The following is a 21,345-nucleotide window of genomic DNA, read 5'->3' as shown; positions in this document are numbered from 1 at the left end:
CAAAACCTTGAGCTATCCCGCCTCCCGGACGAGGTTTGAAGCCGAGATCGACAAGCTGCCCATGTTAATACGCGCTATCGACGTCGAGGGCTTCGGCGTTCTCAGCATACGATACGTGTATCAGCGTAGCGAGGCTGTGGACGCTATACATCTGCTCTTCCTTCATGACTGTGAGTTTCTTTCGACGAATTTAGATCAGGCTACAAGTAAATCAGTAGAGCGCTGATTGCTTCCTCATCAGGGCCTAAGCTTTCCTAGAATCGCGGAAGCTCCTACCTCTTCTGACGGCGAGTCAGAGCGCAGAGCGCAGAGCGAATTAGATCACCCTCGGATTCACGTCGTGGCGATCAGTTTGCCTGGCTAAGGCTTCTCCGAGGCACCTAGTCGACGAATATTTGCGGGAGCTCAGTATGCAGATGTAGGTTATTGCACCGTGCCAGTGGTTTCCCGCAAGAATGTTGAGCTGATCATGCGATTCACTAGGTTTGCAACAAACTGATGCTTTCATTAGGCCACGAACAATGCGGTCAGTAAATGCAGACGACCGCGGACCGTTTCTCCTTCACGTTGTCAGATGTTTTGCTGACCCTCGATGCAGTGTACGAGGGCGGAGATTGGGATCATGTTGTATATACGCGTGTTTCTCTCGGATAGATGTTTCTGCTGACATCGTGCTGCAAGATTGGCTTGCATACAGTGTGAGTCGAGATTCACCGGTGGAGAGTTACGAAAAATTGGTTGGCTGGGGCAGTAATTTACTGGCTCTGACGGCTATTTGCTACATGGACCGCTTGTGTAGAGCCATATCACGTACGCTCATCTAGGAATGTATGTTCGCCATAGAAGAGGTTAATGATGGCACACTTCCTTGGATGCACGGGGTCACGCGGCTGTGGCTGTTGTTGACGCGTTGTTTGTCGGGCGCCTATGGGGGGGGGGGTTGGTCTGTGGCGGGCGGTGGCTGGCAGCGAGCCACGACCTGCTCCCGACGACGACGCTACCATTCCCCACATATCTTTAGCTGCTTCCCACCACCCGCCGACCATCTCCAGTCCTGCCTCTACGCTCTTCCACAGACTTCCAACGCTCCAAGTCCTCGTTCGGACACTCGGATGACTCTCCACCGGTTGCCGACTCGTCGCCTCAGCCACACGTTCCACTCTCTAACCCGGAGTGAGATCTAACCCTAAGTGATACCCCGACTCCGTCTTGCTCAACTTTTGCTCCGGGATGTACGCGCTATGGGGGAGACATCTGGTCGAGCAATGCCAGCACATAGCATGACCTGTTAGGCCGCAAGGTGCGCATCATTACGTCGTCTGAATCTTGCGAGTCTGTGTCGTGTCTGTTCCGTTCGCCATGTCTCAAACCCTTGCCTGCATTGAATCTTCCCACGTGTTCACCTATCGCATCCTCGGTACGTGCGACGCGTCCGAGCTGCAGTTGGCATATCGCTCCGGAGAACACACAGGTCCCCGCTAGCGTCGCTCCCGGTTCCTGCCTTTATTGTCACCCATGCTTGTGTTCCTGCCACACTCAGAGCACCGCCATGCGAGTACTCCGCGGAAGGGCTTGGCGCAGTAGAGAGGGAGAGCGACGTCGGCACGCGCGGGATCCCTTCGAGCAAGTGCTAGCTTCGGTCGCGGCCACTAGGGAAGCGTCGCGGAATCTATTCTTGGGACACGTCCGGAGGACGAGCGGGTCGCGCACATTGGACTGGCATGTTCCCCGGACAGTCATCGACAGGTTGGCTACGAACAGACCTTGCCAGGTCAACCCGCCTTCCATTGCTCCCCTCCTTGATTCTACGACTAGTGCCTCCTTCTCTGCATAGCAATATCGTGCATACCTCACGGCGTGTACTCTCACTCTGCGGAGTAGCCGAGCATCCGCACAGAGCTTGACGGGTCCAGAGTCCCCGACTCACTCGCGGGGTACGTCTCCCAGGCCGTAGGGCTTGATTCACGGAGGCGTTCCTCAATCCCGGCGATCTTTGTGCCCTCTTTGGCTCGCCGCAGGAGGTCCCGCGCGGCGCGTTGTCTGTTCTCGAGACACCCGCCTCGCGGGGCAGGTCCCTGGAAGTGCTGGTACGCGCAGCAAAAGGGGTATGGCTTCGCGGCGCAGATGCGCCGGATAATGGAGTGTTCGTCTCTTGTCCGGACAAATGAGAGTAAACAGGAAGACGTGGAGAATAGATTGAGAGACCGGTTGGCTTGGGTAGCCGCAGGGTGCCCAGGTATGCAGGCGGCAGCGTCTGAGGGGCAGATACGCCCATCTCGCGGCCTGGAAGCGAAGCACAGGGAGGAGCGGGTGTGCGGCAGCGGGCCTCGCGCCTGTTGTACGTATAGCTCCTCCACGCTCACTCATTCGCCCCCAACTCCTGCCCTTTCACTACAGAAAGGCGGGCTCCTTCATCCGTCGCGCACAATCCCTGCTTCCACCACATCCAGATGAATCGACTGCTCGGACCTTGTCTCGCGGCTACGCGCTCTGCGCAGACACGTATGAGCACCCAGCCTGGGCCCCTGGACCGTCAGGCAGAGTACAGAGCGACCCTCGTTATTCAGCTACGACAGCGAAGACCTGATCATTGCGGGCGCAATCGTTGGTTCTTTTGCCGTCCTTCCGTTACTTGCTTAGCAAGAGACACCCCTTCGCTCAGGCATGACAATATCCCTCCTCTAATGACCCAGCGGCGTGGTACCGCTCTCTCTGTTCTCTCCCTCGTTGTGACGACACGCGAAGGACCTGCGTGGCGGCGTCCAGACTCGGTCCTCCACCTGACGAAGTTGCGACTCCCTCGGGATGTCCCAACAGAGACTCGTTCTCGATGTCGTAGGTCGGAAACACGTTGGTCTCAGCCCTCGTGTAGGACAATGCAGTCGGTCGTCGTGCAGCATCTGGGGGCGTTTCTGTGCACCTCGAGAGCGAGGCAGCAGACGAGGGTGACGTGTAGCGCTGCTGGCGAGGGGCTGTGACGCGTCGTGTTCTGTGTTTGTCGCTGGGGCTGGCAAGTACCACACACGGGAAGGTGGCGAGAGCTGGTGAATGTGCTGTGCATCCAGCGAGCTGAGCTCTGAGCGCGGTCCTTCGTGGGCATGCGGGAGGAATCGTTTCTAGATTTTGTTGGCGAGTGACCATGCTCAGGCAATGCGTGTCTCCGGGGCACAATTTGTAGTCATCTGCCCCTTGTGGGTGCGAGCAGGTGACGGATAGTAGGGTGTGGTGGCGGAAACCTCTGGGAAACTAGAGGTAGTACGAGGAGCAGAGGCAGGAGGATATGCGTGGTTGATTGGTTCCTGTTGAATGGGAACGATGATGGATGCGGGGGAACGCGGCTTGGCCGTCCGTGTTCGAGAGTGGATTGGCATGGGTGCTGTGCGCGGGTTGATGCTCGCAACACTTCCAGCACAATTTTTTGCTTTCCATCGCTTTCGTGGCGATTGTAAAAGACAGGTCTGGCTATGAAAAGAACATGTACTATAGTAATCCAATTACCTCTGGAGTTGACCTGTATGAGAGTGTCTAGGTCCGGCGGGCCCCGGCCAGCAGTCTTCTAACCAGCCTAGGCTAACAGTACAACGCCCTCTCGTTCATCCCACCTGTAACACGCATTTAGTCACTCTGGCTTCTTGTGAGCAGGTCAATGCATCGGGTGGGATGCAAGGATTTCGAAGGCCTGGTATGGCGATAGGTGCATGGCGAGGAACGAGCGATGTAGCATGGCACGTAGTCCCTTCTATGTGATCCTGCGATGCGCCTGAAATTTGTCCAGATTTTGACCGGCCATGCAAAATCGTTGTTGTAGTGCGAGCAAGATTTGGATCTCCGAGTCTTGCTTTCATGTGGGAAGGACAAGTACCCTGTGTTGGAACCCACAAACGCCGGAGATGCTCGGCGAGGTGAGTTCAGTCAGACCACGTCTTATTGAAACATCTGCTCATAGCTTCCCTCTGCAGACAATTGGGCATTCCAGGTCATTCGGTGAGCCCGTCGTAGCAAGCTCTCAGGTCATGTCCCGGAATGTCAAGACTCTTCCGCAAGCCCCCAGCGACGGACACGTTCCTCCTGCGAAGACAAGTCGGGGCCTGGACGACCGTCACGGGAGGTAAGCTGAGAATGCATCTAGAGATGCACGGTGGTTGCATCTGTAGCCTATCGGATGCATCCATAGTGATCACGGTGCATCCAAACTCCTGAATTACCTACACTATTGACTCACCTCCAACCTCGAATTTCAATGCATCTATACTCCTCATGGGGTCCCAATGACTCCCTGTGAGAGAAAGCATTGGCAAGTAGCTTATTGTAGGCTATATTGGTGTCATCATGTAACGGGTCGATTCTCCTCCCGCCCGCATGGGCGTCTGATTCTTTTTGTCTCGCCATCCCGTTTTGGCAGGCAATTTCGCCTGGCCTCATGCATGTTGTTCCCGACTACGTAAACTTCTACGGCGAGAGACTGAGAAGCTGTTCTGAGTGTCTGCGGTCGCCAGGCGATATGCGCCAGCTCAATTGTTCCAATGCGAAGCGCGGCGCTACATTGTCGCTGGACGGAAGTATATGTATGTGACAGGGCAGGCCAATGCACCTCCAAGGCCGGTCCCTTCCTTCACAGTCGCATGTCTCTCGATTCCCAATTCACTACTTCCCCTCGCGTTGACCACGCGTTGGCTGTTGAGCAGGCAGCGCGTTGGGTCACAGAGTTGTATCGTCATTTCGCTCAAGGCACGTTCTTCGCGATTCTAGTCTCTATCAACGCTGCTAATCACGATGCAGGTGTTGCCGCTTTGGAACATTTCACGCTCCCCGCGGACTCTTTGAGAGGCTATGATGAGGGGCTGCGTTCGCTGCTAGAGTGTGCGGGTGCCCTCGAGCAGCATCTGTGTGGGATGCGTCTCTTCCTGCCTGACGAGGTCTCGCGGTCTGTCGTCGCGATTGTGAGTGCCCTCGATTCCTACCCTGAATGACACCTGAATATATGTCCTCCTCATCTTGCACTTGACAGATCGTAACGCTTGACCACCAAGCTGCTCTGCTCGACTCCCGCGTTCCCAGTCCCTCAATCGGCGCTCGCGCCGTGATCGACGAAGAGCAACTTGATAGCATGGCGGTCTATTTGGATCGCGTTATCGAGCGCATCACTCTAGTTCATGACTGGATGATGCCCGAGAAATATGCAATGCTACAAGAAGCAGCGAAAAAAGCCTTCGCAGCGATGCACCATCGCCTCGCGAGCGGCCCCCCCTCCGGGATACGGAGCGGGAGGGTCGGCCGCAACGCGCTGCCCCTGCCTCGGATCACGGTGCCATATCCAAGATGGGATCAGTTCTCGGACTGGCCTTCTTTCAAGCTCGCAGCGTTCTTGCGGAAGTTGTCGCCAGACCTCTTTCCGGACATACCTGACTCGGCGATTGAGGCGGCGAACAACCTACACCCAATGCCCCCACCCTCGGACACCAGTCAGCCGAGCAACACCGGCCCCTCTTCGTCTACGGGGGCAGGCTCACGTCACCAAGGTGCGTCCCGCAGGCAGCGGGACGCTGATGGACCAGAGCGCCGCCACTCGTTCGCGTCCGACACTACATGCGTCGACGAGTTCACCCTAGGTTTTCCCTCCAGACCGGCCGCCAAGCCCTACCGCTCGCCGAAAGAGCCCATTCAGGCCTCGTCTTTCAAGCACACGCGCGAGCAGGGTGAAGGGGCTCCCCTGCGCGTGGGCACGAAGCGCCGCCGCTCGTCAGCGACCGCCCTTCCACACGTCGAGTCTTCGTCTCCCGCCCCCAAACGACCGCGCCGCGAGGTCCACGTGAGCAGCTACGGAACGCACGACTCAGCCGCCCTTCCAGTCGCGCTCACCGATGATGCGGGCCCTTCCACTTCGTTGCTTCTACCGTCTCGTAACGATGCGAGCTCGCCGCCCATGTCACGGGGCTCACCGTTTACCCCATCGCCCAAGCAATCCCCGCACTCGCGCTCGCCGCGCGAGTCGGAGGATTTGCCTCCCCTATCGTCGGCCACGACGAACCCTCAGCCGTCGACGCACGACCACTTCCTCAGCTTGCCAACTACCTCGCCACGCCTGCTGCTCCCCGAACCGTCTGAGAGGTGGCGCGTGGAGGACGTGGACGGCAAGTCGGTCATCGACGACCTCGCCGCCGACGTGGAAGAGGTCATTCAGGCTGTTCGGACCCCACTACCAATCCCACCGCCGCCCTCTTCGCTGTCAAACAAGGCGAAAGGCAAACGGCGATGCTTCGACAGTCTAATCCACACGTTCAAGCATGTCATCCGTAGACCTTAGACGCACTCGCGGACTATATGCCTTGACAATGCGCATTCCCTCTCCGCACACTCAATGTAGTAGTCCACGTATAATGCTGTACCCTAGTCCGAGTGACATGCTGTATACTTGTACAAATTGTAACATTAGTGTAGCATACGTACGATAGTGTCGAACTTCCTGACTTATGCCTATGTTGAGATCATCTATATGTAGTCGTCATGCTGTCTATGCAGTCACTTGCTTTCGTGCTTTCCATCATCACAGAACGTAGAAATATAAGGGGAAAACAGCCGATGCATTGGATTCTCAATATGCAGGATGCGCTGATAAAGATACACGGAAGTGTTTGTGGATGAGGTCTTCTGGAAGCGAACAATATTAAATCATTTGTGCATCAAGTGAGTACCGTCCATCCGCCAAAATTGCCTGTGTAGTCGTTGATAGTCGTTGCGAGGCATTCAGAAGTCGTCGGACATAACGTCCCTATACGCGGTCGAGCTCCGCTCATGCACTGCCTCATCATAGTCTGAATGTTCGTGGAACTCGTCTAGAGAGCATGCGTCAACACCAAAGATGATACATAGACGGAGAGCACTTGCCGCTCAGATCCTCCTCGTTCTCGCGATCCGACTCTTCCTCTTCAGGGTAGTCGTTCGTGTACCAATCTTCCGCTATAGGCGTGCTCCAGCGACATGACTACAACGGACATCCGGCGGGACGCACCATTTGAGTCCTCATCGTCTTCATCTGAGTCCTCTTCATCTGAGCTATCTTCTCCAGAGAGCCCACTGAGCTCTGGGGGTAGACCGGTGCTGAACGAAGCAGTGTGCTGTTTGCCAAGAGCACCATATGGATCAAGAGTATTGCAACGTACAGCTTAGCGATGTTTGAGCTCGAAGCAGGGTCATAGAGCTCCTTTGCAGTGGTCGGACGGTGGTAGAACACGTCGTAGACGTAGTCCTCGTCCATGCCATCCCCTTTGACCGGCATTCCGGGGGCTGGAGGCGTCAGTTCGCTTACTAGGACAATGGCAGGGCAGATCAGCGAAGGCCTATATCAGCCTTTGTTGATCATACACGCACCGTTGAGATAGTCCTTCAATAATGGCAAGAACTTGTCGATCTCTACGTCCACCTCACTAGGGGCACCTGCTTGCTTGCCAGTGGACGTAGATGGGACTGCATCGTACATCTTGACCTGTGCAGCGCGCTTCGCTGCATCGAGCTCCTTGGACGACCATACTTTCGGCCTGCGGTAGGTCAGACGTGCATCGTTCTAGTGAACAACGTGGGCCGATACGTACGGGGCATTGCCTTGACGACGGTATGGTTCCTGTGCGGGCTGTTCTTGCTGCACAATAGTGTATGTCCGACTAGGAGCTTGGTACGGGGGGCGTTTAAGTGAAGGCGCGGGGACAGGGTAGGTAATTGGTGAGGACGCGTTTGCAGGCGGCGGTTGTTGCACGACGGGCACAGAGGGAGCGACGGCGGACGGGAGGACTACAGTCGCTTCTTCTCGCTTCCTCTGCGCAGACTCGCGCGCGATCTCTGCGAGATGTTTCTGGGCCGCAAAAGTGAGTTGTATCGCAGCACGACAAGGCTAAAGCGAGGACGTACCTCGAGCTCTTTCTTTTGCTTCTCGTCGTTCCACTCGGCCTGCTCCACGGTCCCTGCATACTGGAAGACATTCAGTCCTCCCTTTGACTTCTTTCTGGTGGGCGCGGCATCGACGACTGCATTACCGCAGAGCGTGGTTAGATATCCGGCGGATGCGGAACAGAAACCATACATACCCAAGGCATCTAGTGGCTCCTCGTTGCGTTTGCGCTTGATGCGCACAATGGCATACGGCTGCTGAGGCTGAAGTGCATGGGGAGGATCGACTTCCATTGAAGGTGGTATGTGTGTGAAAGGAGGAGAGAATGCTCGAGACAAGCCTTGCCTCGACGCCTTCAGCCACACCAATGACGGGTCACGCGGAACAACCCTCTCACGTGATCGTACCCGGGTTGGCGGTCATGCCGGTATGGCAAATGTCGGGGTAGTTGTACTTCGACACATGTTCTCCTCACCGCTCTCCCATGACTTCAAGTGACACCAGGACTGGCAGCATCCCATGCAACCCGTAAGGATGGTGCGTCCCTTTGCTATATGTTATTCAGGGCCCAGCCACGGTGGACGACGGACAGAAGCCCCACACACAGCCTACTTACATACATTGCCGCTCACATCCCGGAAGCAAAGTGTCGTAGCTACTGCGCTGATAACTAGCCGCATGGTCTAATCAGCGCCTCCTTCCGTAAAGCCGCTCCCGGGCCCACAACGGCGAACGATGTGAGTAACACTTCTCTACGATGCACTACAAAAGGATGTGATGATTTTGTAACGCAGTAAGCAGAAACATCACGCTGGCCATGACTCTCAGGGCTGTGATAGATGCCTTATAGGGCATCCTCCAAAGAGCAGCGAGTCAATTCTCCAACAGCCTCTTGACGCGCTCACAGTACTGTACATCAATATCCTTACATCACGGAACTTCTTCCGTCCCGTCTCGCACGCAGTTGTTCCTGACCGCCAAGTTCGGTCCCGCTTCAGGCCTTGACGCAAATCCGTATGTACTACAAAAGCCAGCTCGCAGTCAACGATGAACGTCACCTCCGTCCTTGACCAATCACAGCCATGTCATTGGGCATATCGCGCCTCTCTAGCCTTCTACTGATCGCAGCCTACGCATCCGCGTACACCTGGCCAAACCCTCAGCTAGACGAGCTTGAGAGCCTCCTTTTTGACCAACAGGGCTACAACGAGCGCGGTATCCTCGTGGGTGCCCTTAACCCTTGCGACAGGTTCAATTTCGGCGACACGGTCAACCGATCAAATGTAGCTGATTGGATCCGTACAGTACGCGAATTTCAGACCTACAATTTGTACAAACAGCAGCTGACGAACGTGTATAATAGGCTTACCATGACATGGCCACCCATAATGCAGAAGATGGCACTGGCGGTCTAGATGCTTCTATTCAATTTGAGCAGGATAGACCTGAGGTGAGGGACTGAAGGAACTTTGTGCAGGTGGCCCTGACTCAGTTGTTCGTAGAACGCTGGCAACGGATTCTTCAACGCTCTGAGACATCTGCAACTCGGAATCAGCCGTTACGTTGGAGGTACTTCTATCCTCCCTTTCACGGTATAGCGCGATGCTCATGGACACTGCAGTTGCTGACTTCATCGCACTTGGTGCAAAAACTGCTTTCGAGCAATGGTACGAACATTGCCGAGCCTTTTGCTATGAGTATGAGACTGACACATGTCCCCAAAGTGACGGTCCTACCATACCATTCCGTGGTGGACGCGTTGATGCGACAGAGGCAGGTCCTCCTGGAGTCCCTCAACCCCAGGAGTCCCTTGATAGCCACATTTCCTCCTTCGCTCGCCAAGGTTTCAACCAGACAGAGATGATCACGCTCGTAGCATGTGGCCATTCTTTCGGCGGTGTGCAACACAGCGCGTTCCCCGATACTGTGCCTCTGCCCGCCGGTGTCGATGATGTTTCACAGACTTTCGACAGCACACCCTTCAACTTTGATAACAATGTGTACGCATCTACCGTCCACTATACGATGCGCCTCGAGCACCATTCACTAACGATCAGTTCAGCGCGCTTGAGTATGTCCACGGAACGACGAACAATCCTTTGGTCGTGGGTCACAATGACACCACGAACTCGGACAAGCGCATCTTTGGCAGCGACGGAAATGCTACTATCAGTGGGTCCGTGTCTGCTTGTCGATGGATGATGATTCTATGTTACTGACTACTGTTCGCTTAGATTTGCCGCAGACTCTGATTCGTTCAGAACTGCATGCCAGTCGCTATTCGCTCGCATGCTCGATACGGTGCCCAGTACTGTTCAGCTTACCGAGGTTATCGAACCGTTACCAGTCAAGCCGCAGGACATCGCCCTGCTGTATATGGGTGACGGCACCCTCCGTCTCTCTGGCCAAGTACGCGTAAGTACTCAACTACCCCGTCGTTGATATAGTCAGTCACAACTCACGGTTGTTTATGGCGCAGTTCTGGAATGTTGCTGAGAGCGATGCCCCCTCCGTGAAGCTTATCTGGGCAGATCGCGAGGGCAAGACAGACTCCTCGTACACTGGCGTCCTCGGCCACAATGACCAGATGGTCGCCAGCGCACTGTACAACGGCAACGTAAGCGCTCTTTGGTACAATATCGGCCCCTTGTCGACCAACTTCACTGTCGTGAACGAGACTGTGGGCATCTCAAAGTTTTGGTTCGAGGTTTCCGGAGGCGACAGTTCTATCAAGACGGAACATCAGAACGGCGTGGGCTTCCCAATTCAGGACACGGTGATGCTTGCAAACTCTTCGTGCACCGCGCCTGCTCCAGATGGGTTGAGTTCCATCGCCCACATCCAGATTGCCGTGAGTCCTTCCGTTGGTCAGTCCCTCAAGGCGGTGGCAGGCGCTGACAGAACGGCCCTAGGTCCGCGCTGACGCGCATCCATCCCGTGTGTGGTTGGAATATGACCTCTTTAACGGGGATGCCGGCTCTGGCGCGACGTGGATCACCGTCAACACGACCGACGCCCAGCTCGCGACGAATCAGACCCAGGCTGATTCGATATATGAGCTGTGGTCGGTCGATCTACCCTCCAGTGCGCTCGCTTCTTCGAATACGCGGAAGGTCAACATCGCTGCGGAGATTGGCAGCCTGAAGATTACGACGACTAGCTTTTCGACGTCCACCCTCGCGCACTGCTGAGCGGGAGATCGTTTCTTGTATGGGATAATGGACTATGTACTGGACTACGGGTGTTCTCTTGGGCGTATTGGATATTTTGAGCATATGCGCTTGAGCTTACGATGCTCCATGTTGATGATATCTCCACCGAGCTGTGGAACTCCTTTGTGAATTGTGCAAGTGTAAGTCAATCTAGAAGACAATTAATCACAACCAAACGTACTGTACACCAATGACCTAGTCGAAAATCACGGATGTCCACAAAGCAGAGATACCAAGCCTAAGAACGCCATCGGGTCTTCTCGGTTCCAATACTCACTTCCCGTTCTGCATGCGCTGATACTGCAGACGCAGGTCCACCAATTCGGCTTTCACCCGCGTCAGCTCGTTCTTGAGGTCGGCACACTCCACCTCTATATGCGCCCGGATGTTCTTAGCGAACACCTCCAGATCTTCTCTCTGCTTCTGCCTCAGATGGTCTAGCATTGTTGCAAGATTCGCACTGGACACGTCCGGCCGTAATTCGGTGTCCTCGGCTACAGCAAACCGGAGCGACGCTGGGGTCAGTCATCAGTGGTGTCAGAGAAGAGGAACTGCGCACATGAAGGATCCGGAGGCTGGGAAGCAGGATCGATAGACATCAGCGTGTCCTCCTTCCTGAGTAGCCGAGGAAACATCCGCTTATTCTGTCTGTCAGAAATGTTTCCGGAGTCTGTGCTAGGCTGTGTGGGATCCGGAAGCTCCTCCTCGGATGGGGTCGGCGTAAGGTCAGGCTCAGGGTCAGGCTCCCGCCACCCTCTATAGCCCTCGCTCGAGATGACCGCTCCAGTATCCGAAGGTTTGAAGGGCTCCTGAGAGTGGATCGACACAGAGGGCTGTATGCCCGACGGTTCGCGCGAGGTACGCCAGGCGATCTGGCCTCGCACAGGGTTGCGACCGGTGCCGCGGTGGTCACCAATAGTCTCCTCGGATGATTCGGGCGACACGATGCGCCGCTTCCTGTGGGTGTACGTTCGGTGTCTTGCATACTATCAAGAAGATGAGAGGGTGGCTCACTTGCGTATTTCTCCGTGATGTGAGACTATCGCTCCTGAGGGAGGTGAGCGGGAGCGGGAGCGGGGTTGGGAAGAAGGGTCGACGTCCATCGTCGATCCTGTACGAATCAACCTTCCCCATGTTTCGCCTGTGGGGTTTGGCATCTGTGGAAGTGATGGCAGAGATAGAATCTGACAGAGGTGATGGGGACTGACGGGTGCAGGGGAATGCCGCATCCCGGGCGTATAACTTATGAAGACACTGGAACAAAGAGGGGTGTGCAAAGCCTACACGAACCGCTCATGAGATCCTTGCACTGTTTCCATGGACACAGCCAAGAACGAGGCCGCAAAGCCTGCTCAAAGCTATAGGCACCTGTCATACGAGACAAAGCGAAGCGCACATGCCAATTATGCAACGTGAGGGTGGCGCAATAAGCATAAGGACGCGCTTCTGCTGTGTTAGCGTGTTGTAGATCACCTAGGACGCAGATATGTAGGGCTTACGGGGCACTTTTGGACATGAGAGTGTAGCCTTGCTCCTCTGAGCGGATGGTTTATATCGGGCACATGAGTCGGTCCGTTTCATTGACAAATGTCGACTTGGGAGCCATGTGTAGAGGCCATGGTAGTACAGCGTTTGAAGGGAGGCTTGCTACCAACTTGGCGCATTGTGCACCTGTCAGTCACGCCTTACGGCGAGAGGCGGTCTTCGTGAGCCATCGTGCATGATTGACCTGCAGGCTGAACCACTGAGGCAGCCCCGCGCTTGACACGGTGGCATTTTGGCGCCCAATATCCTCCTGTCTGGCCCCAAGCACTCGAACACCCGCTGTCGAAGATGCAATCGTGATACCCCATAGATGTCCTCACAAGTTCGTGGTGTACGTTGCCTACATACAGTGGCGGCGCTCGTCGTATACGCCTCATAGATAATATTTTACATTTTGCATAGATGTTGACTTCCTTGCCCATCCGATGGGTCCCCGAGTCCAACGACGCATCTCGAGATATACTTTTACTCGCGGGCAACCTCGTGGTCGGCGTAGGCTATTGTATGTCTGTGATACTGCTCATACTCAGCGCCCCAAAACATGCCTGAAGATTGGTCATGACTATATAGGACTCCTTGAAAGTAGTCGGAGACTCGGAGTTGAAGGTGGCTAGTGCATCGTGGACTTTGGAGTGCACCGCCCTATCTCGATTGGCGGTTTTGGTGGTACATAGATGGCTACATAGTCGTCTAGGCTTGCTCTAACTTGCGATTCGTCGACAGCTCGAATGTCTTCTCGCAGAATGCATGCGGTTGCTCTTGCCTGATACTGGAGGGACTATGTATGTAGGGTGAGATAACATCAACACAGGACGACGTTCGAAGGTCAGTACATATTATCATGTTAGACTTTGAGGGGCATCAAACAGGGCCTAAGGCACGCCCTGAGTCGGTCCGTATCCAGTCCGACGCTCGGCAAAGGCTAATTAGTAGTGCCCCACTTTGACAGCTGGACGCGTCGCGGCGGGGGCACGCCGTAGTCATGCGACGGATACTGCGGGCCAAACACGTCGGGCCCGCTCTCTTCTGGCCTCGCCTCCGATATTTGTGAGGTTCCTGTCAACTCCCACCTGCTCATTCTTGACGCGCCCCATCTCAGCCACCGTGGCCGACAGCGAGGGCTTTGCTTGAGGGATTTTGCAACCGCCATCGTCTACGCATCTAGGCGACGTGGAGGAACGCTCCCCGGCTTACCACTATCGCGCTTCTGTCTTTGTCCTTGGGTCACAAACCTTCCCTGCTGGCTTAGACTTACGACCGCTACGAACAACATGCCTAGGTTGGGACTGTGGCTGGCTTATTCCTTCCTATCGCTCCCCCTCTGGACCCGTGGCGTGTATGGAGACAATACAACGTGCGCGAGCGCACAGCTGGATTGGTATACAGATGCCGTTGGGGAAACGCCATGTATTGATTGACCTCCCTGATCTGCATATTGGCATGTCTGACGTAGCCCGACAGGCGTCACGTACCAGCGTTTGAGGCAAATCTGCAACAATGATTGTGAGTACTCTTCTTTCTTAAACGCTATGTTATTGCAGAAAGTTAGACCGCTCAATCGACCCAACCCGGAAGATCAAGTACAGAAGTTCAGACCCAATACCCCAGGAGACAACTGCAACGATCAACTCTGTGAGTTCTCTATATTGTTCCGCAGAAGATATCACCAACCTCTCTGGCGTGTAGCCGGCTGTTGCTGTAATTCTGTAGCATGGGCACTCAGCATGTTGTGCATGAAGTACGCGTCCCTCATCATGACATACAAGGATATCTCGTTTGACCGTGTCAATGGTCAGTTGCCAATACGATACTGAGGAAGGAGGGGACGGGATCGATGCTGGTGAGTCCTGGGTTCTCGTGCAACACATTACCCGTTTCGGACTGGCCTCCAGGTGTCGGGGGATATGGACTATACTTGGGATCTTGCAGCCCTGTACAAAACAAGACGTAGGCCGGGTCCTGCAGATTGAGCATTCGGATGACTGATATAAATCTACAGGCTTCCGAACGACATTCAGAGCGCAGTCTGCAACAAGGAAATCAAACTGGACCGCAGTTTGTATGGTCTGTTCTGGGACACCGGTGCTTGGTACGTAAAGCGCATCCAGCATCTGATGAAGCGGACTTGACAACAATGCTGTATCCCAGGTTTTAGTAAGTTGACCTAGATCGTCCTCAAATCCTGGCTCATCAGACGCTTCAAGTGTTTACACGAAGGAGACGATTGTGGCAGACCTCGCTGCGTCAAACAACAACACGTTCACCAATTGCGCATCGACAACGAAGAACGATACCACCACGACATCCGGCACCCAAACAACATCAGGAGCCCTCACTGGATCTGCAGCGCCGACATCGACCGGCTCCTCAAGCTCGAGTTCTCACACTGGTGCGATTGTGGGCGGCGTCGTGGGTGGAATCGTGGGTGCCATTGCTCTCGGATTAGTCGCATTCTTCCTCTTGCGTCGACGAGCCCGATCGCAAGGCCCGCGGCCTCTTGACCTCGCTGGCGAGTACCGCTACGAAGATGGTGGAGATCCGCCAATGAGCACAGTCACGCCTTTTTCGGCGACTGCTTCGCAAGGTGAGTGGCCTTCCATTGGCGCTGTTGGAGTCGCCATTTGGAGCGCTCACCTGGATGACCTAATTCCTGCTGCTCAGGCCCAACTTCGAGGTACGGCCGAACATCAGATCTCGCGGAGGAATCTGAATCAATTGCATTGCTTCCCAGAAGCGGTCCACAGTCCAGTGCAAGCGGGAGTGGGGCAGGCAGCGGGCTCATGCTCGCCGGCGGAAGTGCCGCTACCACGTCCTCCAAATTTGCTGGGGTTGACGGCTATCCTCAGTCGCCGCCAGCACTCGACGAGGAGGGCGAGCGACATGCGGACGCCGGTCCTGTTCCTCAGCTACAACGCTCCGCGTCTGGACGCTTGCCTCCGGCGTACCGGTCATGGGAGGACGAACCGAATGAGCTGGAGCCGGAGCCACAATGGGACGGTCCGAGCGTCACTGGAGTTCCGTATGCCGCTGCAGCTAGTTCTTCGGACGCTGCACCGCTCCCTCAGACGCCTTTGTCTCCCCAGTACCCTGCGGACGTGAAGCGGCCTGCTGGTCATCATGATGGTTACATTTGACCTGCTCGACTTGACTTCATGGATGTTCGTCATCTTTTCTGGATGGTTGAACGCTTCAAGTTCGTTTCCGCTTTATAGTCTCCCGTGTTCACACTTCGCCCGTCGCCTTTGCTTCTATACCTCATGCTATCCATGGTAGGATACGACCGTACTCCATCTAGTTAGATCTCACCTAACGTGCGACCGCCATCGTGTACACATCTTTCATGAAGGCCTAACTTGACCGCTCAAGTATCACTCGCTCGTAGGCGCTTTCGCTCATCGAACTCGATAACAACGCCGCTTGCACACCATTTGGAGAACTCGACGGTTTGCTCGGTTTGAATCACTCACCGACTACCTTCTCGCTCTCATGACCGCACACCTGAGCAGGCTCCTTCAAGCATATCGTACGACTTGATACTTCTCCCGGTCTCCGTGTTCTCGCAGCACCATCCAGGCTGTGTCCTTGACGTTTCATCGTTCTGTGCAGTGCCGCGCGTACTCATATGATCCATCCGCCGTCCCAAGGGTGCCCTAGTCTCGTTCCCATCCGTTCTAGCGCTTACAGTCTGTACCCGTTTCCCCCTCTTCAAGATCCATTCACGATCCTTTCCATCAATTCATCCTTCCTAATCCATCCAAAGGCTTGCTGAGCGTAGCGAAGCATCGAGTGCCGAGGCAGAGAGGGCTGTAGAACGTCTGGAGCCGAGACTAAGGGTGCCCCCGAGGTAGGCTACTCGGCCTCGACAGAGTAAGCGGCTCGCCACGGGTGCTGGGCCGGCCTTCAACTTCCCTGCAAACCTTAGAACTTCCAGGACGGCGTCTGAGAGTGCACGAGGCGCGGGGACTGTATATCTATAGCGTGTTGGTCTTGCACTCAGGCTGTAGGTACTGGCATCGCGCCGACCTGCTTAACCTCCCCAGCCTTGAAACCACGACGGTGCTGTCACGATGTGCAGGTGGTTTGCATACATATCTACCACGGAGCCTTGTCTTCTTGAAGACGTCCTCATCTCGCCCGATCACGCCATCGCGAAGCAAGTGCACGACCGCTTCCTCCCATACCTCACGCACTATGAGCCGGGTACGACGCCGCAGGAAATGACTCTGCGGAACAGCCCCTTCAATCTAGATGGTCTCGGGGTCGCTTGGTATGTCATGGATCTACACCATCGCGTGCTGGATCTCCTGCCACTCACTCACGCACGCACGGCCCTACTTACATACCTACTGCTCTAACTATCCGCAGGTACACCGACGCGCGCGCGGCGTTCGGCGAGTGCGAGGGCCCGCGCCCGGTGGCGTACAAGATCCTGCGGCAGCCGACGACGGACCCCATCTTCCAGTCGATCTGCGCGGGGACGACGGCGCACTGCGTGTTCGCGCACATCCGCGCGGCGTCGGGCGCGACGGCGATCCACCAGTACAACAACCACCCGTTCACGTTCGGCCGGTTCGCGTTCATGCACAACGGGTCCGTCGCGCACTTCGACGAGGTCAAGCGCGCGCTCGCGCTCGAGCTCTCGGACGCGGCGCACGTGCGCGTCAAGGGCACGACGGACTCGGAGCTGCTCGCCGCGCTCTTCTTCACGTACCTCCAGGCGGCGCGCGGGGAGGAGGTGTGGGAGCGCGCGCACCCGCTCGAGGAGATGAAGGCGTGTCTGGAGCGCGCGATACAGCGGGTGCTGACGCTGCAGGCGGAGGCGATGGCAAGGGTCGGGAGGACGCCGGACGCGTCGAGCTTGAACGTCGCGGTCACGGACGGGGAGCAGCTGCTCGCGATCCGGTTCAGGAACCACGCGACGGAGCACCCGCCGTCGCTGTACTTGTCGATGCGGGCGGGCGTTGCGCTGAACAGGAAGTTCCCGGGGCATCCGGACGTGGAGGGCGTCGACAACGGGGCGCGGAACTTGAAGGGCGCGGAGGAGCACGGGGACCATGTCATCGTCGCGAGCGAGCCGACGACGTTCAAGGAGGAGGACTGGGAGCTTATCCCGAAGAACGAGTGTATCATGGTGGGGCGGGACATGGTGCTGAAGCGCGCTCCCGTTGCGGTTCAGTTCTAGGCAGAGCAAAGACATATGACCGATTGATGTATACTAGTTCGCAATGGATCCACACAGCAAGTACTGGCATACATTAGCCTACCGACGTCGCCACTGCAAACTGTGCGTAGCTGGCTGATGACGCTGCGTGGATGCACCGAAAAGGACACCCCAAGTAAGGCCGGGTCGCCCATAGCACGAAATAGCCCAGCCTTGATGTGTATATATACCCGCCCGTGAGCGAAAACACAGACTCTCGTTTATCGCGTAACGGCTTCGGCGGACGCGTTCGAGCCACGTTACACCTCACGGGCTCAAACATGGTGATCACAGGTTTTCTATCTCGCTGACAGCCGTGTCTGTAAGGTAACAGTCGTGAGCGTTGTGAAACCAAGACAAGCAAGGTGTAGACACCTTACCTGAGGTATGGGAATACGACTCATGAGCATAGGTGACAGATGCAGAGGTACAAGCCGGATAGATGTATGTTTGTGGCGTATGGATCTATCTGATACCCGCCCCGATGGTGCATGACAGGCAAAGCTCGACAAACGGACGTAGATGCAATCAAACGTACGGATCTGCGCCGCAAGCTGTTACGTACTTACATTGAGTATGCAACGCGGTGTCGGTGCGATCATGTTCTGATTCGGGGTGTGTTGCGAAGACTCGAGGACAAAGATTGCGAAAGCGATTGTAGCGATCCATGGGCGATCCCCCTGGCACGATGCATGGTTTCCTGATCAGGGCCCGAGCTGGTGAGCAAACGAAGCCAGCGTAATGAGCTGCGGAGACAACAGCGGGGGTTTAGTTGACGTGCATGGTGAGATGCACCTACTATAGGATCCTCCTGGCCACCGCCGCTACTCGTTCCTCAGGTTGACCTTGCAGGGCGCAGTGCAGTGTTGTGACGTGCAGTGTACATACATGATTGATATATCTGAGAACCTGATAGAGTCGACAAGTAGACAAAAGAACGACCACGTTCTCCTCGTGCAAGCCATGGGGCGCGGCGGCGGCATTCACTTTGGCGGGTATGTACTTGTGGATCAGGCTGTAAGCAGCTGTAAGCCCGCACGATCACAAGTGCTTCACAGAAGCATGGCATGAGTGCCAGTGCCGGCGAAGTCAGAGTTTCATGAATGGGGACTATACTTGCGCGTCTTGGATGATCGCCTGACGGTCGGGAAGAGCTCTCGGCCAGCAAACCTCCGCAGCCCTTTCTTTGCCGCAGGACGGCGAGCATGTAGGGAAGCTGACCACATGTAGCGGTGCACGACGAGAGAGCGAGATTCTATTCATGAGGTGGACGCTGGCCAGAGAGGACTCGATGGACGTTCAAGCTAGCTTCAAGTTGTTCAACAGGCACCGCGCGCTCGCATGAGCGTCATCTGGGCGTTGTTCGAGCGGACATTAATCCATGTTTCCATGGTTGCGCCGGGGGCGACTGCAGAAATTACGGACCCTCGACAGAATCTGTTGGACCGATGTCTCGACCCGGCCTCTCAGCGTACATAGCAGAAAACAGGAAGCGACACTTCTCAGAACGAGAGCCTGAGGGAGGCAATGAGAGCGAAAATGATGATCAGAACGGACGGAACAAATAAGAGCAAAGGGCGGTGGATTCGGGTTCACTGCCCTCGACTCTCGCCCTTTCTCTTCCCCGTCCGTCGCGTTTAAAACACACAATATTGCTGGCTGAGGCCTGTCGGGCTGTACGGCATCCTCTTCACTTCCCCCCTCTGCCTCCCATAGCAGTCCCCACGCTCCTTGTTCCCCCTCCAGGCGGTCGACGGCCCCAAGAACCGTACCGCCGTCCTGCTCTTCAGCGCATAGCCCAAAGCCTGTCCCATCTGCTCCTCCGCGCTCGCCAGCACCATGTTCTTCTCTAACGTGCTCTTTGCTTCTCTGCTCGCAACTGCTCTCCAGCTCTCCGCTGTCGATGCCTCTCGCTCGTCCCTGCACTCGTCCCACGCCCGTCGCTCTCTCGCCTTCAAGAGGGACCACATCGCTGAGCTTCTCTCCCACCGTGACCTTGGAGGTCTCCTCGGTGAGCACTCATCCTTCCCTTCGCCGTTTTCGAGGTCGTCCGTCTCCAGCGCCACAGTTGCCGCACCCGGGCTCTACGACCTCTCTCGAGGCGAGGGACGTGTGCTGGCTGGCACACTGTCTTCGCCTCCGCTGCGTGTGATCGGGCATTGGAGATGCGAGATACGCCGTAGCGGTTCGTGATTAGAATGCGTCTGCTGTGCTTTCGCATCTGTCAATCTATCGCGACCAAATGTTGCCCAGAGGCGACTTCGCACCCGGAGGCTCCCTCCCGTACGAGCGAGCATGCGTTGCGGCTTCGCCGACGTCGCGCAAGCTCTTCTCTATGTTGGGCCGCTGTCTCGTCGCCTGCATCTTCCGTCGCGATGCCCGTGATGATCAGACGCAGGTTTTGATCCTCGTGTGGCATGACGTGCCGTTCACGCGTCTCCCTTCCTTGGCCATGACAGCCTTCAGTGCCCGGCTCTGCATGCATATGCAGTTTGCATCGTTCCAGGAGACAAGGATGCTAGCCTGCCTGACGTGAGAGCTGAGTGTTTTTGGGTTTGGTTACGACTTCGGGCGCTTGTCGTGTCATGTTCCTCCAGATTGGGTAGCATGAGCACCCCCTCACGGTCGGGATTTGGCCCCCTTTGAATCGGGCGCGGCAAGGATGCACATTGGGCGCAGTCATCGGCTGCGAACATGTTCGGGGGATCTTGAGCGCAAGGCCACGTTGGCCGAGGGCGCAGAGCGTAGAAAGGACGCGGCCTTCTGTCTAGATCTCGACTTTGAGAAGCTCACTTGCTAACTCGTCGTTTCAGGTGGCGTCGGACAGACCGTAGGCGGCGTTGGTGATGATCTAGGGCAGCTGCTGGGAGATGCAGGTGATAATCTCGAGAGTGCGGTCAGTAGCCTTTTCGGGGCCCCGACCACCTCCTTGGTCCCCGCGAGCTCGACGACCATCGCGTCATCGACGACGGCGAGCTCTGCGACGTCCACAGACTCTTCGTCCGCATCTGTGACGGATTCTTCATCCGCTTCTGCGACAGGTTCGTCTTCCGCCTCTGCCACCGGCTCCTCGACTGTATCATCAACGGTATCATCGACAGTATCGTCAGCAGCATCGTCGATCGCATCATCAGCGGCGTCCTCATCCGCGTCGTCAACAAATTCCACTACTGTGTCGTCGACCATTTCCGGGTCCGTATCCGGGACGGCGACCGACTCAACTACCGCGAGCGTTACTGGCTCTGCATCCGCGTCTGCAACGACCACGGGTTCCATATCCATCACCGATTCCCCCACATCGACCGCTAGCAGCATAACCGATTCGGCCGCTTCCAGCTCTAGCACTTGCAACCTTCTTCTGGACCTTCTGTGCAGTGTAACGTCGGTCTTGGCCCCTCCCACCACCACCACTTCTGCATCTGTTACTTCGTCTGCCACCGACTCGGCCTCTGACTCGGTGACGATTACGAGCTCCGTGGTCAGTTCCTCTGTTTCCGCCAGCGGCT

The 21,345-nt window shown here is 56.1% G+C and overlaps 8 protein-coding genes across 8 annotated transcripts; 6 read left to right on the top strand and 2 right to left on the bottom strand.

Annotated features, from left to right (window-relative positions):
• Positions 1-49: 49 nt before the first annotated feature.
• DICSQDRAFT_61639 (uncharacterized protein) lies at positions 50-364 on the top strand (the record flags this gene model as incomplete). The annotated part of the gene is made up of 3 exons (XM_007366197.1): positions 50-170; positions 250-291; positions 321-364. Coding segments are annotated over 3 exons (207 nt in total), but the record flags the coding sequence as incomplete, so codon positions are not given.
• Positions 365-4,606: 4,242 nt separating this feature from the next.
• Positions 4,607-6,542, top strand: DICSQDRAFT_136990 (uncharacterized protein). Its single transcript, XM_007366196.1, has 3 exons — positions 4,607-4,728; positions 4,780-4,940; positions 5,009-6,542. The coding sequence occupies exon 3, from the start codon at positions 5,441-5,443 to the stop codon at positions 6,302-6,304; it is 864 nt and encodes a 287-aa protein (XP_007366258.1). The 5' UTR covers positions 4,607-4,728; positions 4,780-4,940; positions 5,009-5,440; the 3' UTR covers positions 6,305-6,542.
• A 25-nt stretch (positions 6,543-6,567) lies between these two features.
• Positions 6,568-8,208, bottom strand: DICSQDRAFT_181007 (uncharacterized protein). Its single transcript, XM_007366195.1, has 8 exons — positions 8,079-8,208; positions 7,903-8,018; positions 7,590-7,846; positions 7,369-7,535; positions 7,161-7,305; positions 7,010-7,098; positions 6,886-6,957; positions 6,568-6,833 (listed from the first exon to the last, which is right to left on the bottom strand). Exons 1-8 carry the CDS (start codon positions 8,173-8,175, stop codon positions 6,745-6,747), a joined length of 1,032 nt encoding a protein of 343 aa, XP_007366257.1. The 5' UTR covers positions 8,176-8,208; the 3' UTR covers positions 6,568-6,744.
• A 756-nt stretch (positions 8,209-8,964) lies between these two features.
• APX-CCP1 (heme peroxidase) lies at positions 8,965-11,073 on the top strand (the record flags this gene model as incomplete). Its single annotated transcript, XM_007366194.1, has 9 exons — positions 8,965-9,186; positions 9,246-9,332; positions 9,385-9,451; positions 9,504-9,549; positions 9,607-9,882; positions 9,945-10,058; positions 10,117-10,297; positions 10,362-10,733; positions 10,795-11,073. 9 exons carry the CDS (start codon positions 8,965-8,967, stop codon positions 11,071-11,073), a joined length of 1,644 nt encoding a protein of 547 aa, XP_007366256.1.
• Positions 11,074-11,367: 294 nt separating this feature from the next.
• On the bottom strand, positions 11,368-12,197 carry DICSQDRAFT_170574 (uncharacterized protein; the record flags this gene model as incomplete). Its single annotated transcript, XM_007366193.1, has 3 exons — positions 11,368-11,588; positions 11,654-12,051; positions 12,109-12,197. The coding sequence occupies 3 exons, from the start codon at positions 12,195-12,197 to the stop codon at positions 11,368-11,370; spliced, it is 708 nt and encodes a 235-aa protein (XP_007366255.1).
• A 1,515-nt stretch (positions 12,198-13,712) lies between these two features.
• Positions 13,713-16,385, top strand: DICSQDRAFT_106694 (uncharacterized protein). Its single transcript, XM_007366192.1, has 10 exons — positions 13,713-14,046; positions 14,101-14,142; positions 14,215-14,271; positions 14,326-14,377; positions 14,436-14,479; positions 14,532-14,586; positions 14,639-14,728; positions 14,788-14,793; positions 14,844-15,223; positions 15,301-16,385. Exons 1-10 carry the CDS (start codon positions 13,911-13,913, stop codon positions 15,771-15,773), a joined length of 1,335 nt encoding a protein of 444 aa, XP_007366254.1. The 5' UTR covers positions 13,713-13,910; the 3' UTR covers positions 15,774-16,385.
• Positions 16,386-16,706: 321 nt separating this feature from the next.
• DICSQDRAFT_106691 (N-terminal nucleophile aminohydrolase) lies at positions 16,707-17,921 on the top strand (the record flags this gene model as incomplete). Its single annotated transcript, XM_007366191.1, has 2 exons — positions 16,707-16,910; positions 17,066-17,921. The coding sequence occupies 2 exons, from the start codon at positions 16,707-16,709 to the stop codon at positions 17,819-17,821; spliced, it is 960 nt and encodes a 319-aa protein (XP_007366253.1). The 3' UTR covers positions 17,822-17,921.
• A 1,958-nt stretch (positions 17,922-19,879) lies between these two features.
• On the top strand, positions 19,880-20,651 carry DICSQDRAFT_136983 (uncharacterized protein; the record flags this gene model as incomplete). The annotated part of the gene is made up of 1 exon (XM_007366190.1): positions 19,880-20,651. A coding segment is annotated over exon 1 (289 nt), but the record flags the coding sequence as incomplete, so codon positions are not given.
• Positions 20,652-21,345: the final 694 nt, after the last annotated feature.

Source organism: Dichomitus squalens (assembly GCF_000275845.1).
Source record: "Dichomitus squalens LYAD-421 SS1 unplaced genomic scaffold DICSQscaffold_16, whole genome shotgun sequence".
Classification (NCBI taxonomy): Eukaryota; Fungi; Basidiomycota; class Agaricomycetes; order Polyporales; family Polyporaceae; genus Dichomitus; species Dichomitus squalens.
This window is presented reverse-complemented; position numbering and strand designations above follow the sequence as displayed.

What these genes read in the sequence shown, in the direction of transcription:
- DICSQDRAFT_136990 (XM_007366196.1), top strand. Translation starts at nt 5,441, where the DNA reads ATGCCCCCACCCTCGGACACCAGTCAGCCGAGCAACACCGGCCCCTCT.
- DICSQDRAFT_106694 (XM_007366192.1), top strand. Translation starts at nt 13,911, where the DNA reads ATGCCTAGGTTGGGACTGTGGCTGGCTTATTCCTTCCTATCGCTCCCC. An exon ending in CAACTGCAACGATCAACTCT is followed by an intron (nt 14,272 to 14,325) that starts GTGAGTTCTCTA and finishes TCTGGCGTGTAG; the next exon opens with CCGGCTGTTGCTGTAATTCT. An exon ending in AGGGGACGGGATCGATGCTG is followed by an intron (nt 14,480 to 14,531) that starts GTGAGTCCTGGG and finishes ACTGGCCTCCAG; the next exon opens with GTGTCGGGGGATATGGACTA.
- DICSQDRAFT_181007 (XM_007366195.1), bottom strand. Translation starts at nt 8,175, where the DNA reads ATGGAAGTCGATCCTCCCCATGCACTTCAGCCTCAGCAGCCGTATGCC. An exon ending in ATTGAAGGACTATCTCAACG is followed by an intron (nt 7,306 to 7,368) that starts GTGCGTGTATGA and finishes CCATTGTCCTAG; the next exon opens with TAAGCGAACTGACGCCTCCA. An exon ending in AGACGATGAGGACTCAAATG is followed by an intron (nt 6,958 to 7,009) that starts GTGCGTCCCGCC and finishes GCACGCCTATAG; the next exon opens with CGGAAGATTGGTACACGAAC.